The sequence below is a fragment of the Schistocerca serialis genome, chromosome 4 (genome assembly GCF_023864345.2).
Source record: "Schistocerca serialis cubense isolate TAMUIC-IGC-003099 chromosome 4, iqSchSeri2.2, whole genome shotgun sequence".
NCBI lineage: Eukaryota > Metazoa > Arthropoda > Insecta > Orthoptera > Acrididae > Schistocerca > Schistocerca serialis.
Window position 1 is genome coordinate 356,846,704 of NC_064641.1, and position 18,266 is coordinate 356,864,969.

Sequence of the window (18,266 nt, forward strand, 5' to 3'; positions counted from 1 at the left end):
TAAGGCCACGTGAAAGTCCAGGCAAAGTTTCAGCCTAGGGCTACACCATGGAGGTGTACATGAATCGACCTCAAGGACAGGTGGTATAGGAAGGGACTCCAGTTCAGACGGAAGCGATCGCACGCGAACCGCGATCGTTAGACCTGACTTGGGCCGCCTACGCGGGAGGTCAGCCGCCGTGGTTGGGGAAAGAAGACGGTAATTAGGATGTTCAGGAGAGCTATGAATGTGTGCAACGTAACTGGCGAGCAGTTGTGCGCATCTGATCTTCAACGTACCAGTACGCAGGTCACTGGACTCGTCCTAAAAGGTCCTGTCGCTAGTCTAACTCTGCAGTGGTGCAATAGGTGGAGCAAAGGCAACACTGAGGGTGCCGCCGAACCATAAATCACACTCCCATAGTCAAGGCAGGATTGAACAGGGCTTGTAGAGCTGCAGCAGCGTGGAGTGATCTGCACCCAAGGTGGTGTTGCTCTGGCAGCGGAGGGCACTGAAATGCTGCCAACATTTCCGTTTAAGCTGACGAACGTGAGGAAGCCAAGTCAAACGAGCATCAACAACCATACCTAAGAATCAATACGTCTCCACGACAGTGAATGGATCGCCATTAAGGTAAAGTCTTGTGCATTCTGAGATTTTGCCATTTCCTCTCCCAAAGCTGAAAAAGCCTGCAGCGTAATAATGAATGCAGGTCAGTTGCGGGGAGACCAATCTCCAGAAGCGGTTTCTGTGTTCTGTCCAGTACTGGTGGAGCAGTACAAAATGCAGAAGTCGTCTGCATACAGAGAGGGTGAAACAGACGGCCCTACAGCTGCTGCTAGAACCTTAATGGCCACTAAAAATAAAGAGACACTCAATACAGAGTCCTGTGGGACCCCATTCTCCTGGATATAGGCGGAACTATCGGAGGCACCTACTTGGACACAGAAAGTACGGAGCGTCAGAAGATTTTGGAGGAAAATTGGAAGCAGGCCTTGGAGACCCCACTCGTATAACATGGCAAGGTGGTGTCATAAGCTTTACGTAAATCAAAAAAGACAGCAACCAGGTGTCGGTGGCTGGAAAAGGCTGTTTGGATGGCAGATCAAGGGACACAAGATTATCAGTGGTAGAGCGACCCTGGTGAAAGCCAACCTGACATGGAGCCAGTAGGCCACGTGACTCCAAGACCCAACCCAATTGCCAACACACCATACTTGAGCAGCTTGCAAAGAACGTTGATGAGGCTGATGGGCCAATAGCTATCCACATCAAGCAGGTTTTTACCAGGTTTAGGCACCGGAATGACGGTGCTCTCCTAACAATGCGATGGAAGGATGCCATCACACCAGATCCAATTGAAGATTACAAGGAGCTGTTGCTTGTAATCAGATGAGAGATGTTTAATCATCTGACCGTGGATCCAATCAGGCCCAGGAGCTGAGTCGGGCAATGTGCAAGGGCACTGAAGAGCTCCCACTCTGTAAACGGAGCATTATAGGGTTCACTGTGGCATGTAGCAAACCAGAGGTCTTTCCTTTCCATCCGCCATTTGAGGGTGCGAAAGGCTGGGAGGTAGTTCTCCGATGCAGAGGCTCAAGCACAGTGCTCAGCTATTGCATCGGTACATAATACGCCATTTATGTGAACAATGGGAACACCAGTTAGGGTCTGGTATCCAAAAACTCATTTGATCTTTGCCCAGACTTGGGAAGGTGACAAATGGCACCCAATGTTCGACACATATATCTCCCAACATTCCTGCTTCTGTCATTTTATAAGCTGGTCTACACGGGCATGGATCCATTTAAAGGCTATGAGGTGCTCCAGGAAAGGGTACCTCTTGTGCTGCCGTAGACCCCGCCGACACTCCTTAATTGCCACAGTGACTTCCGGAGACCACCAAGGGACTGTCTTTTGCCGGGGGCACCCGACACAGCAAGGGATCACATTTTCTGCTGCAGTAATGATCGTTGTAGTCACCCACTCAACAAACACACTGATGTTACCGTGGGGGGGGGGGGGGGGGGGGGGGAGTTAATGGTGACTGCAGAGGTGAAAGTTTCCCAGTCTGCCTTGTTTACAGCCTATCTGGGCAGGCATCCATGGGCCTGACGCCGGGGAAGTGACAGGAGGATGGGGAAGTGGTCTCCAGTGGATAGATGGGAGAAGTCCTGGGCTGCAAATGGATAAATGAATGGCCGAGTAACTACCTAGAGCCACACTGAAATGTGCGGCGGCCCCAGTATTTAAGAGGCAGAGGTCGAACTGAGATGGTAAAGTTTCGACATCTCTGCCTCCGCCAGTAAGCACGGTGCCACCCCACAAGGGATTATGGGCATTAAAATCTCCCAAGAGGAGGAAAAGTTTAGGGAGTTGATCAATCAGGGCAGCTAATACATGCAGGGGTACTGCATGATCTGGAGGAAGATATACATTGAAGACAGTTATTTCCTGCATCATCCTTATTCTGACAGCTAGAGCTTCAAGAGGAGTTTGAAGAGACACAGGTTCACTACAGACTGAGTTTAAAACATAAAGGCAAACTCCGCCTGACACTCTATTATAGTCGCAGTGGTTCCTGTAATATCCCTTATAGCCACAGTGTGCAGGGGTCCGCATTGCTGGGAACTAGGTCGCCTATAGGGCAATGCAGAAAGCAAGTGTAAAGCTTAACAGTTGCTGTAGTGGAAAAAACCACCGCAATTCCACTGGATGATGACATCATTGTGAGACTGGGAAGGTATGGAACATTCAATGAGGCAGTTTATGCCTCACGGTCACCTGCTGCCACTGACTTAGTGCTGAGCAGTCAATATCCATTGTGTCTGAGGGTCTGATGAGATCTAGGTCCTCAGCAGATGCCAGAATCTCCACCTCATCCTCAGATGCAGAGCTTGTAGGTAGAGGAGGTGTGGGTGCCACTGCAGTGCCTTGGCTCTTGGTGGGGTCTTTTGCTTTTTTGGTTTCTCTCACTGCCCCTTAGGTTTGTCCCGCTGGGAGGGCTTCACTGATTCAGTTTCGGGGACTGAGGATGACCGTGAAGCCCTACGACCAGCTACCTGTGGTTGCTTCAGCCACTGGCAGGTGTCAGCTGTGCCACTGGTAAGAACCTGGGAAGGGAGTGACCCAAGGGACCCCTTCCTAGCGAGAGAAGCCAAAGAAGTTGTACGCTTCTCCGGTTTAGAAGTGGTGATGGACGTTCCTGATGGTTTGGGGGGAGGGGGGTGGGGGGGTGTTGCTCCAAAAGTAGGTGGTGCAGGAGCAAGAGGGAAGGTAGAGCCCTCCTACAGTCAAGGGGGAGATGTAGTCTTACAGCTCTGAGAGCCGACTGGAATTCGCTGAACTGATGGGGGGGGGGGGGGGGGGGCTACCACTGTTGTTGTATTTGTGGCATAAAAGGAAGTCATTCGCACAGGATGGAGTCATTCAAATTTTCTCTTAGCCTCAGTGTAGGTCAGTCGGTTCAGGGTCTTGTACTCCATAATTTTTCTTTCTTTCTGTAAGATCCTGCAATCCTGCAAGCAAGGGGAATGATGCTCTCCGCAGTTATCACAGATAGGAGGCATGGCACATGCGATGGACGTCCACAATCTCAACACGTGACACTGGAAGTACACCAGGAAGACATATGGCCAAACTTCCAGCATTTAAAACACTGCATAGGGGGAGGGATATATGGTTTGACATCACAGCAGTAGACCATCACCTTGACCTTTACGGATAATATGTCACCCTCTAAGGCCAAGATGAAGGCACCGGTGGCAACCTGATTATCCCTCAGACCCCAATGGACGCGCCGGACGAAGTGAACATCTAGTCGTTCTAAATTGGAGTGCAACTCATCATCAGTCTGCAAAGAATATCCCTGTGGAATATGAGACCCTCAACCATATTCATGCTCTTATGGGGCGTGCTGGAAACAAACGTCCCCCAGTTTGTCGCAGGTGAGTAGTGCCTGTGACTGGGCAGAGGATGCTGTTTTGATCAAGACTGACCCAGAGCGCATTTTGGACAAGCCGCCCACCTCCCCAAACTTGTCCTCTAAATGCTCAACAAAAAACTGAAGCTTCATAACATGAAGGATTCCCCATCAACTCTCGAACAGACCAGGTACCAGGGCGAATAAGCTTCACTGCCATCCTTAGCCTGGTGTTCCTCCCATGGTGTGGCCAGGGAGGGGAACGATTTGGGGTCATACTTCTGCACAATGAATTGAGCCCTAGAATGTTTAGAGACTGCTGGTGGTTGGCCACCAGCAAGAGAAGATGTACCACGCTTCACTGCGTGTCATCCGCCCTGATGCCACCCACTCCAACCAAGGGCCCTCCCCACAGGCGCCACCCAGCCTCAGCAAGGGCCACCTGGCACGATGGCCATTGCTGGGAGTGCTAATGCCCCAGGGTGACGGGCATCTACTCCTTGGCATCATGGGGAGTTAACAGTGCAGGCATCACCACAGTGATCCCTGTGTTGTTAGGGGGGGCTACAATCAACAGGGTACATGGCCGCCCCACCACAACGGACTGGCTACTGTGCTGGTTTTCAGCTGCAAAGAAGTCCATGGTCATCAGCAGCACAGAAAGCGTCACTGCATAGTGCATTGTTGGAAATGCACCCAGGAATGTATCCTTGCCCAAGAGATGGAGAATGAGCGGGACTGCAATGCGATGACGAGAAAGTGGGCTAAAGATCTCAATGCATGATGGACACGATGCACCATGTAAGGCACCCTTCCCCAATTGGCTCGCTCTCCGCAAAAATTTTGAAATATGGAGGTCAAACCCTACAGGGGACCATCATACAAAGGTTGAAATGTGTGAGACGCCTTTTAGTCGCCTCTTATGATGGGCGGGAATACCTCGGGCCTATTCTAACCCCCGGACCCGCAGGGGGGCTTCCCCATACGGACCGCACTTCTGTAGAATCTGGAAAAATGGAGGTCAAACCCTACAGGGGATGGTCACAAAAAGGCCGAAATGTGTGAGACTGCTTTTAGTTGTCTCTTAAGACAGGTAGGAATACCTTGGGCCTATTCGAACCCCCAGACCCGAAGGGGGCTTAATAGACAGAGGCATGTCTTCAACTTGTCTTATCTGCTCTTGGGGTAGCCAGGTACTGTCACAAAGTGTTCACCAAGAACTGACACATCAGTAGAAATAGTACCATCAGGAAGGAGGAGACCCAAAACAGTTGATTTTTGGCACCCAAGTACACTACGAAGCTTGGCCCACACCTGGGATGAACAGGCTTACTTTCCCTCTTCTTACCTGGCTATCTTACAAGCAGATAAGACAAGTTTAAGACATTCCTTTATCTTTTACTTCCCTCCTTCCCCAATAACCTGAATGATATAATGAACCTTTCACTGACTGGTAACTGCTTCAGGCTTTTGACTAGTCGCACGATATGCTCCATGTCCTGATTCTATTCAAAATCAGATGACCTAACATCTAAATGTGATTAAGATGGCCATATCTTGTTAAGTAAGAGCCCTGAGTGGCGAAAATTATAAGTTACAAACACTGACTGCTGTAGTCGAAGCAACAACAGCGCAAGTGCAGGAGGGAATCCATTCACTAACATACGTGTTCCAACGCACAGACTCCTCCGGATCTCAGGGGCAGTATGGTTCTGATAGAATTCACAGCAACCTCGAAATGTTGGAGAATGCTTATCAGTGAAATACATTTCTCGGAGATCAACACATATTGTAGAAAAAGAGACAATTAGTAGTAGTAGTTCTGGCAGGTTACAGTAATATTCATTGTACTTTCACTGAATTATAAAATTAAGGGTGCCCTCGATAGGCATGAAAGAGCCACAAGAACATGTCCCACCTGACATTCACTGTGTGTCACTACTGAGGTGGAACAACATTAAGGAACATGGGTTCAGAGCACAGTGGCATGGATGGACCTGGCATCTCTAGCGTCAGAAGCTTGGCCTTCTCTTGAGATTTTTTTTTTTCCCTCTTTAACCAGTTTTGACAGGGCTTTTGTGAGGTCTTATCTGCTGTGGGATAGGAACTAAATAGGTGTGGGCAGCCCTGGGCCCCACAGCCCATAGCTTCTTCAGCCACTGGCTCATGTCTAATTGCTGGTCAGACAGAGACTTTCCACAACAAAGCCCTGTCACTAGTATATGCAAGAGGCGGAGGCTGCTTCTCCGCCCAGGGGCAGGGGGTTTACGGCACCACAGATGGTGCTCCAGGAACCCCAAGAGAGAGGAGCTTCTCTCTTCCATGAGCTAATGTGCTTGGGTGACTATCAGAGGTCAGCATTGAAGGAATGGAAGGAGTAAATAGTTGGTTGGTTGGTTGGTTGGGGGGATTAAAGGGACCAGACTGCTACAGTCATCGGTCCCTTGTTCCAAAATTTCAAACACCCACACAGAATAAAAACAAACAATGGAAAAGACGACAGACGACACAGGACAAGAAAGACTTAGACAGAGACCAGATAAAAGAAATTAAAATCACACAGAGTGTGACAGTGGTTGGCCGACCATAGAGACAAAAAAAGGAAAAGCCAACCACCGAGAAACACACTAAAAACTCAGGCGAAAATCGTAGGCCAAAGGCCAGACTCAACAAAAAAAGACAAACACTTAGATTAAGTGATAAAAGCCCCCTGCCCGAATAAAATGCAAAACTAAGCCTGCCATGGCAGTGTCATTGGTTAAAAGGGCAGGGAGCGTATCAGGCAGTGCAAATGTCTGCCTGAGCACAGCTAAAAGGGGACAGGCCAACAAAACGTGGACCACCGTCAAAGCCACCCCGCAGCAACATAGGGGCAGGTCCTCACTGCGCAGCAAATATCTGTGCGTCAGCCGGGTGTGGCCAATGCGGAGCCGACAAAGGACAACTGAGTCCCTGCGAGTGGCTTGCATGGATGACCGACACACAGTCGTCGACTCCTTGATAGCACGGAGTTTATTGGAGTTTATTGGATGTGGTCAGATCGCGCTGTTCAGCGTCCCAAAGCGCGAAAACTTTGCGGCGTAAGAATGCTCACAAATCAGTCTCCGGGAGGCCAACGTCCAGAGGTGGTTTACTGGTGGCCTGTTTGGCCAGGCGGTCTACATGTTCATTGCTTGGTATCCCAACATGGCCTGGGGTCCACATAAAGACCACAGAGCGGCCGCAACGGGCAAGAGTATGGAGGGACTCCTGGATGGCTAGCACCAGACGAGAGCGAGGGAAACACTGGTCGATAGCTCGAAAACTGCTCAGGGAGTCGCTACAGATAACAAAGGACTCACCTGAGCAGGAGCGGATCAAGACTGGTCCGGAAAGCACCAGTGGCAAGTCGGATCCTGCTGTGAAGGATTGGGTCCAGCACCCGCAACGCAGGTGGGGATGCTGAACCATAAGCCAGGCTCCCATAATCCAGATGGGACTGGATTAACACCTGGTAGAGCCGTAAGAGGGTGGATCGGTCGGCACCCCAGCTGGTGTGGCTCAAGGATCGCAGAGCATTAAGATGCCGCCAACACATCTGTTTAAGCTGCCGAATATGTGGGAACCAAGTCAACCGGGCATCAAAAACCACACCCAGAAACCGATGTGTCTCCACCACAGCAAGAGGTTCACCGTTAAGATAAAGCCGCGGCTCAGGGTGAACAGTGCGTCGCCGGCAGAAATGCATAATGCAGGTCTTGGAAGCTGAAAACTTGAAGCCATGTGCTACAGCCCAAGACTGCGCCTTGCGGATAGCGCCCTGCAGCTGACGTTCAGCAGCTGCAATGCCAATGGAGCTATAGTAGAGGCAGAAGTAGTCAGCATACAAGGAAGCTGAGACAGACATTCCCACTGCCGCAGTGAGCCCGTTAATTGCAATTAAAAACAAGCAGACATTTAAGACAGACACCTGCGGTACCCCATTCTCCTGAACTCGGGGGGAACTATGGGAGGCCGCAACTTGCACGTGGAAGGTACGATGTGACAGATAATTTTGTATGAAAATCGGCAGCGGACCCCGAAGACCCCAACCATGAAGCGTAGAGAGGATGTGATGGCGTCATGTTGTATTGTACGCCTTCCGCATGTCAAAAAGGACAGTGATGACCTGCTGACTGTGGGCAAAGGCCGTACGGATGGCTGACTCCAGGCTCATCAGATTGTCGGCGGCAGAGCGGCCTTTACGGAATCCACCCTGAGACGGAGCTAGAAGGCCCCGAGACTCGAGTACCCAACTCAACCGCCGGCTCACCATGCGTTCGAGCAACTTGCAAAGAACGTTGGTGAGGCTAATGGGGCAGTAGCTGTCCATCTCCAATGGGTTCTTGCTAGGTTTCAAAACAGCGATAACAATGCTTTCCCGCCATTGCGACGGAAACTGACCCTCGACCCAGATACGGTTGTAAATGTCAAGGAGGCGTCGCTGGCAGTCCACTGAGAGGTGTTTCAGCACGTGACAGTGGATGCGATCTGACCTGGGAGCTGTATCAGGACAAGCGGCTAGGGCACTGTGGAATTCCCATTCACTGAATGGAACATTGTAGGATTCAGGATGGTAGGTGTTAAACGAAAGGCTCCGACGTTCCAACTTCTCTTTAAAGGAGCGGAAAGCCAGTGGGTAATTCACAGAAGAGGAACTGAGCAAAATGGTCTGCTAAGCGGTTTGCAATTATGTTGGAGTCAGTACAAACTGCTCCATTCAGTGAGAGGGCATGGATGCTGACAGGGTCCGATAGCCATAGAGGCACCTAATCTTGGCCCAAACCTGCGATGGAGAGATATGGAGGTCAATGGTGGAGACATACCGTTCCCAGCACTCCTGCTTGTGTTGGCGAATGATGCAGCGGACCCATGCACAGAGCCATTTGAAGGCGATGAGGTTTTCTAATGAGGGATGCCGCTTGTAACGCTGGAGTGCCCGCCTGCGATCTTTAATCACCTCGGCGATAGCAGGCGACCACCAAGGCACAGTCCTCTGCCAAGGAGACCCAGAAGAACGGGGAATGGCAGATTCTGCGGCAGTAACGATGCCGGTGGTGACCGAGTGAGCCACTGCATCAATGGCTTCATTAGAAAGAGGCGCAATGGCGGCAGTGGAGAACAAGTCCTAGTCAGCCTTATTCAGAGCCCATCTGCAAGGGCGCCCAGAAGAGTGACGCTGTGGCAGTGACAGAAAGATCGGAAAGTGGTCACTACCACACACGTCGTCATGCACACTCCATTGGACAGATGGTAAGAGGCTAGGGCTGCAGATCGAAAGGTCGATGGCGGAGTATGTGCCATGCGCCACACTGAAATGTGTGAAGGCACCATCATTTAAAATGGAAAGGTCGAGCTGTGACAATACATTCTCAATGGTGGCGCCTCGACCTGTTGCCACTGACCCACCCCACAGAGGGTTATGGGTGTTGAAGTCACCCAATAACAGGAAAGGTGGCGGCAATTGGGCTATCAGCGCAGCCAGGACATGCTGCGGGACATCACCATCCGGTGGAAGATAAAGACTGCAGACAGTAAGAGCCTGTGGCATCTGCACCCGAACAGCGACAGCCTCTAAAGGTGTTTGTAGAGGGACAGACTCGCTGTGAAGGGAGTGAAGGACATAGATGCAGACGCCACCAGATACCCTTTCATGAGCTGCCCAGTTCCTATAATAAATCTGATAGCCACAGAGGGCAGGGGTTCGCATTGCCGGAAACCAAGTTTCTTGTAGAGCAATACAGAGGAAAGGATGAAGGCTGAGAAGTTGTCGGAGCTCAGCTAGATGGTGGAAGAAACCACCACAGTTCCACTGAAGGATGACATTGTCCATGGCTGAGAAAGGCGTGAAGGGACTGGGGAGGCAGTTTACACTGCTGGGTCACTTGCTGCCACCGATTCAGTATCCGCGCAAGGGACATCCATTGCGTCCGAGGGTCCGGCGAGATCCAGGTCTTCAGCAGACACCAGAATTTCAACCTGTAGGAAGCGGTGGGACGGGTGCCACCTCAATGTCGGGATTCTTGGGAACCTTTTTCTTCTTCTGTTTCTCGCGCTGTGCCTTCGGTGGTTCTGGCTGGAAGGGCCTCCCTGGGTCAGTCTCAGGGACGGACGACGACCGTGAGGCCCTACGACCAGCGACCAGCGGCTGTTTCAGCCACTTGCGAGTGTCCGCTTTTCCACTGGTCTGAACTTGAGAAGGGAGGTCCCCAAGGGACCCCTTCCTGGCGAGAGGAGCCAAAGAAGTCTTACGCTTTTCCAGCTGGAAAGTGGGAACTGATGTCCCCGATGGTTGGGGGGGGGGGGGGGGGGGGGGAGTGTTGCTCCTGAAGTAGATGGAGCAGGAGCAATAGGGTGTGAAGTGCCCCCCAACATCAAGGGGGTAGGTGTGGTCCTCTGGCTCTGAGAGCTGACTGTATGTGGTGCAGCTGATGGAACTGAAGCAGGAGTGACAGTGGCGGCATAAGATGACATCATGCGCATGGGATGAAGCCGTTCAAATTTCTGGTTAGCCTCAGTGTAGGTCAGTCGATCCAAGGTCTTGTATTCCATTATTTTCCGTTCCTGCTGTAGAATCTTACAGTCCAGCGAGCAAGGGGGATGGTGCTCTCCGCAGTTGACACAGATGGGAGGTGGGGCACATGGAGTATCAGGATGGGATGGTCGACCACAATCGCAACATATGAGGCTGGAAGCACAGCGAGAAGACATATGGCTGAACTTCCAACACTTGAAGCACCACATCGGGGGAGGGATATATGGCTTGACATCACAATGGTAGACCATCACTTTGACTTCTCAGGTAATGTGTCGCCCTCGAAGGCCAAGATGAAGGCACCGGTGGCAACTTGATAATCCCTCAGACCCCGATGGACGTGCCGGACGAAATGGACACCTCGTCGCTCTAAGTTGGTGCGCAGCTCGTCATTGAACTGTAAAAGTAGATCTCTGTGGAAAATAATGCCCTGGACCATATTTATTCTTTTGTGGGGGGTGATAGTAACAGAAACATCCCCCAGCTTCGTACAAGCGAGCAATGCTCATGACTGGGCAGAGGATGATGTTTTTATCAAGACTGACCCTGACTACATTTTTCGACCTCCCCGAACTTGTCCTCCAAATGTTCTACAAAGAACTGAGGCTTCACGGACACAATGGATTCCCCATCAGCTCTGGTACAGATGAGATACCGGGGCGAATGCCTTTCGCTGTCATTCATAACCTTTCGTTCCTCCCATGGTGTGGCCAGGGAGGGGAACGATTTGGGGTCATACACGTTAGCTTTAAAGCGAGCCCTTGAACGCTTAGAGACTGCTGGTGGTTGGTCACCAGCAAGAGAAGATGTGCCACGCTTCACTGCGTGCTATCCACCCTGATGCCACCTACTCCGACCAAGGGCCCTCCCCACGGGCACCACCCAGCCACAGCAAGGGCCACCTGGCAGGATGGCCATTGCCGGGAGTCTTGATGCCCCAGGGAGATGGGCATCTACTCCTTGGCATATGTGGGGAGTTAACGGTGCAGGCATCAGTAGAGCGACTGGCTACCGTGCTGGATGTTAGGTGCCATAAAGTCCATGGTCGTCGTCTCCACAAAAAGCAACACTGCACAGTGCACAGTGAAAATGGCACCCAGGAACACATCCTCGCCAAAGAGATGGAGCATGAGTGGGACAGCAACGTGACGACGATAAAGCTGGCTAGAGGTCTCAATGCACGATGGACAAAATGCACCATGTAAGGCACCCTTCCCCAATTGGCTCGCTCTGCGGAAGAATTTGGAAAGATAGAGGTCAAACCCAACAGAAGACCATAAAGGCCGAAACGTTTGAGACTCCTTTTAGTCGCCTCTTACGATAGGCAGGAATACCACAGGCCTGTTCTAACCCACGAACCCGCAGGGGGGAGTAAATAGTTGAGGTACTGTAAATGACCTGGCCACAGTAGTGACAAAAGTTGATATCAGTGAAAGAGGATACAAATGATCATACTTTTTCTGAGCTTCAAAATATGAGAGGCAATTGGAGACTTCATGTTCCTAATTTTGCATTTCATAATGAGAGTAGCACATGTCAGGGAGAGTGGACATCTCTGCAATAGATGCTGGAAGTAGGTAGCTCACACAGTGAGTTTTTCATGATCTGAATGACAAATAAGGTCATTTGTACATCAGGAAGACATACACACAAAGCATTGGTATTTAAAAGACCAGAGTGGGGTAGGAAATAAAGCTTCAGTCATGATGGGAAACCACAATTTCGACATAAAAAAGAACTCAGAGTCCTTTGAAGACCAGGTGGGAAGGACCAAAACTGACATCCCATAGTAATTCCTATCTCATAATACAACATTTTTTAACCAAGGGATGAGATATGTTGTCAGTTTCAATACATAAATATCCTCTTTTCCTATCAACAAATTGTTTGTGCATCAGGATGTCTGCCACAAGTGATTAGCTTGCACATAGCATATATTAGAACACTTGAAAACTTCAGCATTTATTTCATAAGATAAATTTTTGAGAGTCCTAAGCAAGGCAATTGCCCACTTTTGCCACTCTGTCATCAGCTGTGCACGCAACAAACAAGGCAAGTGGAGCGAATTTCAATTTCCATATACACATTCCAAAATAGTCTATGATCTTCAAGCAGTCTCTCTGTATTCCACTTCACAACATCTGCAGCTGCCTGAAAATGCTATTCACTTTAACATGCCATATGAATAAAAGTTTATAAAAGCAGTAAAGGCAACCACTCACATTCATTATACTCCACCAGTAACTTTCCAGTACCATTTTTATAATGCTGTATTAATGACTGCTTTGAGCAGTGTCCTCAAGTAAATCACTGGCACTAGAAAATATTAGGTTTTATTGTAAATTGTGTGTTTAATTAGTTTAATTTTGGGGGTTAGTATGCGAGCATGGTATTAACTACTAATGGATGTGAATACTTGGAAAGTGTACACTGGAAGTTTTTACTGACAAAAAGGAAGAGCATGACAATACAGCTGAACACACAAATCTTGTTTTAATAATATCTATATACTTACATTCTGTATCACTTGCTTCCTAAAGAAATCTGAGGTCATTGATGAAACGGACTGTCCAACCGACTGATTGCTTCCAATTTTACACTTTATGTAGCCATATAAATTTGCTCCATTAAGGGCTAAAGCTATGCAGATGACAAGCTGAAATAAATATGGCATCGAAATATCATTAAATTTTAAATGATAGTTTTTTAACTATAAATAATGTTATAAACAAGACATGTTTTGAATAGTTACTGTTAAAACTGAAGTAATGGTAAAATATCACCAATTTCCAAAAAGTTTCTGTGTAAAGTATTCAGTAAACTATTATTATTATTATTATTTTAAATAAAGCTTTACAGTTAAACTCAAATAACACCACACTGTTTTTATATACTCATCCATTCTCCACACAAACTTTTCTACTTAATCCATTTGCTTGATTATCTGATGAAGGAGAGCTATCTGTCTGTTGTGGAACTCATTGTATAATGTGTCTGCTGTACGTAAGTTATCATTCACCTTAATATACTTCCAGTTTTCTATACACATTATTTTGCAAGACACAGGATTGAAGCTATTTAACAGACAACCCTAACAATGGAAAATCCAGGACAGAATGTGACAATATAATGAAAATGATAGTTGCTACTCAACATGTATCAGAGATGCTGAGTTGCAATAGGTCACAACAAAAAGACTGTTGGAAAATTAGCTTTCAGTGAACAAGGCCTTTGACACACACACACACACACACACACACACACACACAGTCTCTGGCAGCTGGAGCTAGACTGCGAGCAGCAGTGCATTATGGGAGAGGCAATTGGGTGGGGGTAAGGAGGAGGCTGGGGTGAGGAATGGGAGGCACATAAAGTGCTGCTGGGAGCATGAAGGGATGACATGAAGAGTAAGGCAGCTAGGTGCAATCAGGGGATTAGATGGAGGGCAAGGGAGAGGGTGGGGGGGGGGGGGGAGGGGAGTTAGTGCAAAAGAAGAGAAGTAAAATGACTGGGTGCAGTGCAATGAGGGATGTGTAGAGCTGGAATAGGAGCAGGGAAGTGGCTAGATGGGTAAGGACAATGACTAATGAAGGTTGAGGCCAGGAGGGTTACGGGAACGTAGGACATATTGCAGGGAGAGTTCCCACCTGCTCAATTCAGAAAAGCTATGTTGGTGGGAAGGATCCAGATGGCACAGCCTGTGAAGCAGTCACTGGAATGAAGGACATTGTGTTGGGCGGCATGTTCAGCAACAATGTGGTCCAGTTGTTTCTTGGCCACAGTGCCACAGTTTGTCGGGGGCCTTTCATATGGACAGACAACTTGTTGGTAGTCATGCCCACGTATAACGCAGCATATTGGTTGCAGCTTAGCTTGTAGATCACATGACTGGTTTCAAAGGTAGCCCTGTCTTTGATGGGATAGGAGATGTTTGTGACCCAAGTGAATACCACTGTGGGAAGGGTGGGTAGGATAGTGGGTAGGACATTTCTCATTTTGGGGCATGACAAGAGGTAGTTGAAACCCTGGTGGAGAATGTAATTCAGTTGCTCCAGTCCTGGGTGGTACCAAGCCACGGGGGAATGCTCCTCTGTGGCCAGATGGTGAGATTGGGAGGCGTTTGGTTACCGGAACGATAAGGAACAGGAGGTCAGTTTTTGTGCAAGGTTGAGAGGGTAATACCACTCTGTAAAGGTCTCAGTGAGATCCTCAGAATATTTTGAGAGAGACTACATCTGGTTTCAAAGGTAGCCCTGTCTTTGATGGGATAGGAGATGTTTGTGACCCAAGTGAATACCACTGTGGGAAGGGTGGGTAGGATAGTGGGTAGGACATTTCTCATTTTGGGGCATGACAAGAGGTAGTTGAAACCCTGGTGGAGAATGTAATTCAGTTGCTCCAGTCCTGGGTGGTACCAAGCCACCACTACAGATGTGACAGCAACAGGTGGCTACCGTGTACAGAAGGAACCTCTTGGCATGGAATGGGTGGCAGCTGTCGAAGTTGAGGTATAGCTGGTGGTTGGTAGGTTTGATATGGACAGAGGTAGGTACTGATATAGCAATCTATGAGGTGGAGGTCAACATCAAGGAAAGTGACTTGATGTGTTGAGTAGGACCAGGTGAAGCAAATGGGGGAGATGGTGCTGAGGTTCTGGAGGAATGTGGATAGGGTGTCCTTATCTCGAACCAGATCACGATGTCATCAATGAATCTGAATCAGGTGTCATCAATGAATCTGAATCAGGTGAGAAGTAGTAATTGTTAGGATATTGGCAACTACAAAGGAGGTGGTTGTTTTGGAATCCGTCGGGCATTGGGAAATGTAGTGTTCTATTGCTGTAAGGCCATGGGCTTTAGGGATGTTAGTGTAAAGGGAGGTGGCATCAATAGTGATGAACAGGGCATTGTGTGTTAAAGGAACAGGAACTGCGGAAAGTCAGTGGAGGAAATGGTTGATATCTTTTATATAGGAGTGTAAGTTGGGAGTAATGAGCTGAAGGTGTTGCTCTATGACAGCAGAGTTTCTCTCAGTGCGGGCACAGTAACCAGCCACAATGGGCCATCATGGATGGTTGGATTTATGGACTTTAGGAAGCTTGTAGAAGGTAGGAGAGGGGGGAGTGAAAAGGGTGAGGAGCAAGGTGGACTCCTGGGAGAGGTCCAGGATTGAGCCAAAGGATTTTAGAAGAGACTGGAGATCCTGTTGGATTTCTGGAATGGGGTCACTGTGGCAGGGTTTGTAGGTGGATGAATCTGACAGCCGGTGGAATCCTTCCGCCAGGTAATCCTTGTGGTTCAAAACAAAAGTGGTGGAGTCTTTGTTAGAGGGTAGGATTATAAGGTCAGGATCAGCTTTTAGGTGGTCGATTGGGGTTTTGCTGTGGATGAAAGATCAGTTTGCATGTTGAGGAATCTGGGGAATGATGGTGAGGCAAGGGCCGAGGTTAAGAAATTCTGGAAAGTTAACAGGGGGGTGATTTGGGGGCAGTGGGGTGGAGCACAGTTGGATGGAGGAGTGAACTGAGTCAGGCAGGGCTCAACATAGGTCTTTGGTTGAGTCTGATTAATAGGGTTGGTGGCGAAAAAGTATTTCACTGTAGAGACCGGAAGAAGGAGAGAAGATCATTAACAAGTCTTACATGACTGAATGTAGGGGTGGAGCAAAAGGTGAGGCCTTTGGAAAGAACTGATACTTCTGCGGGGCTAAGGCTTTTGGAGGAAACTTTCATGACTGTTTCGGGTCTGTTGAGGTTCTGAATTCTGAGAGGTGGTGGGAAGGAGTTTTGGGGGGTGAGGTAAATGTAGTAGGTCTGCCTTACAGGGTTTGTCTGCTATGACAGGACGTGGGGAAGGTTTGGAGTTGGTTGTAAAAGTGGTGGACAATGATAATCCAAGGTGGGAGTAGGAAGTGAGAAGGTTGCAGTTTTTTGATGTGGCATTGTACATGTTGCTCTAGTTCCTGGAGGGCAAGAATTTCAGTGCGTGTTATGGGATCCATGAATTTGGGATTGCATAACAGGAGAAATTTACAGATGGAGAAAGATACTGCAAGGTGGTTTGGGACTGACTGGTGCAGTTTTGCAGCTCCCCGCACTCCTAGCTTCTACAAGCTTTTTAAAGTCTATAAACCCAACTACCCACGATGCCCCATTGTGGCCAGTTACTGCGCCCCCACTGAAAGAATCTCTGCTCTCATAGACCAACACCTTCAGCCTAGTACCCCTAATCTACCCCACTATATAAAAGATATCAACCATTTACTCCACTGACTCTCCACAGTTCCTGTTCCTTTAACACACAGTACTCTACTTGTCACTATTGATGCCACCTCCCTTCACGCTAACATCCCTAATGCCCATGGCCTTACAGCAATAGAACACTACATTTCCCAATGCCCGACAGATTCCAAAACAACCACCTCCTTCCTAGTTGCCATGACCAACTAAATCCTAACAATTACTACTTCTCACCTGGTTCAGATTCACTGATGATGTGATCTGCCTTGAGGTTGAGGACACCCTATCGACATTCCTCCAGAACCTCAACACCACCTCCCCCATTCACTTCAATTGGTCCTACTCAACACATCAAGTCACCTTCCTCAATGTTGACCTCCACTGCAAAGATTGCTATATGAGCACCTCTGTCCATATCAAACCTACCAACCACCAGTAATACCTCCACTTTGACAACTGCCACCCATTCCATACTGAGAAATGTCTTCCATAAAGGGTTACCACCTGTGGCAGTCACATCTGTGGTGATAAACGGTCTCTCTCAAAATATTCTGAGGATCTCACTGAGGCCTTTACAGATTGTCATTACACTCCAAACCCTGTACAAAACCTGATCTCCTGTACCTTATTGTTCCAGCAACCAAACATCTACTAAAGTCTCAAAGTCTGGCCACAGAGGAGCATTCCCCTCGTGGCTCATGGGCTGCAAGGTGGAGGGGTTGGAAGGTGGAGGGGTCGGAAGGTGGAGGAGTTCTGGGGGACGGGGGGTGGGCACAGGGCTGCAAGATGGGGGTGGGGGGCATGGGACGCAAGAGGAGGGTCGTGGGGTGCTAGAGGGGTCACAGGGGGGGAAGGGGGCAGCGCGGGGTGCAAGAGGGGGTCACAAGGCGCAAGAGGGGGGCACGGGGCGCAAGAGGGGGCCATGGGGCGCAAGAGGGGGCCACGGATGGGGGGGGGAAGGGGGATTGGTGGGGGGGTGCAGAGGGGGCACAGGGGCAAAGAGTGCGCGGTGGGGAAGAGTATGTGGGAGAAGTGAGAGGGGACCTGGGGGGCAGAGGACAGAAGGGGGTGCAGAAGGGGTAGGGGATGCAGGGGGCAGAGGGGAGTGGGCGCATAGGGTTGGATGGGCTCAAGAGGGTGGCTGGCGAGAGGGCGCAAGGGATGAGCCGAGTGAGGGAGACGGCTGGGCTGTGGTGCAGGGGGCAGAACGGGTGTCGTGGGATGGCAGAGGGAGTGCAGCAGGGGGGGCATAGGTGGTGTGCTGGGGGAGGGAGGGGTGACGGAGGGATGGAAGCAGACAGAGCGAGGGGTAGAGTGGGGGAGGGAGACAGAGGGGCCGGAAGGTGGCGGGGCCGGAAGGTGGCGGGGCCGGAAGGTGGCGGGGCCGGAAGGTGGCGGGGCCGGAAGGTGGCGGGGCCGGAAGGTGGCGGGGCCGGAAGGTGGCGGGGCCGGAAGGTGGCGGGGCCGGAAGGTGGCGGGGCCGGAAGGTGGAGGGGCCGGACGGTGGAGGGGCCGGACGGTGGAGGGGCCGGACGGTGGGTTGGTTGGTTGGCTTAAAAGAGGGGGAAGGGACC

At 49.8% G+C, this 18,266-nt stretch overlaps 1 protein-coding gene across 2 annotated transcripts in view; it reads right to left on the reverse strand.

The window, feature by feature from the left end:
- The window catches only part of LOC126473658 (uncharacterized Golgi apparatus membrane protein-like protein CG5021), a 73,064-nt gene that overhangs the window by 9,166 nt on the left and 45,632 nt on the right, over positions 1–18,266 (reverse strand). For both annotated transcript variants that reach the window (XM_050100888.1, XM_050100889.1), the window contains exon 6: positions 12,970–13,110. In XM_050100888.1, coding sequence (XP_049956845.1) covers positions 12,970–13,110 — 141 coding nt within the window. The remainder of the gene's footprint in view (positions 1–12,969; positions 13,111–18,266) is intronic.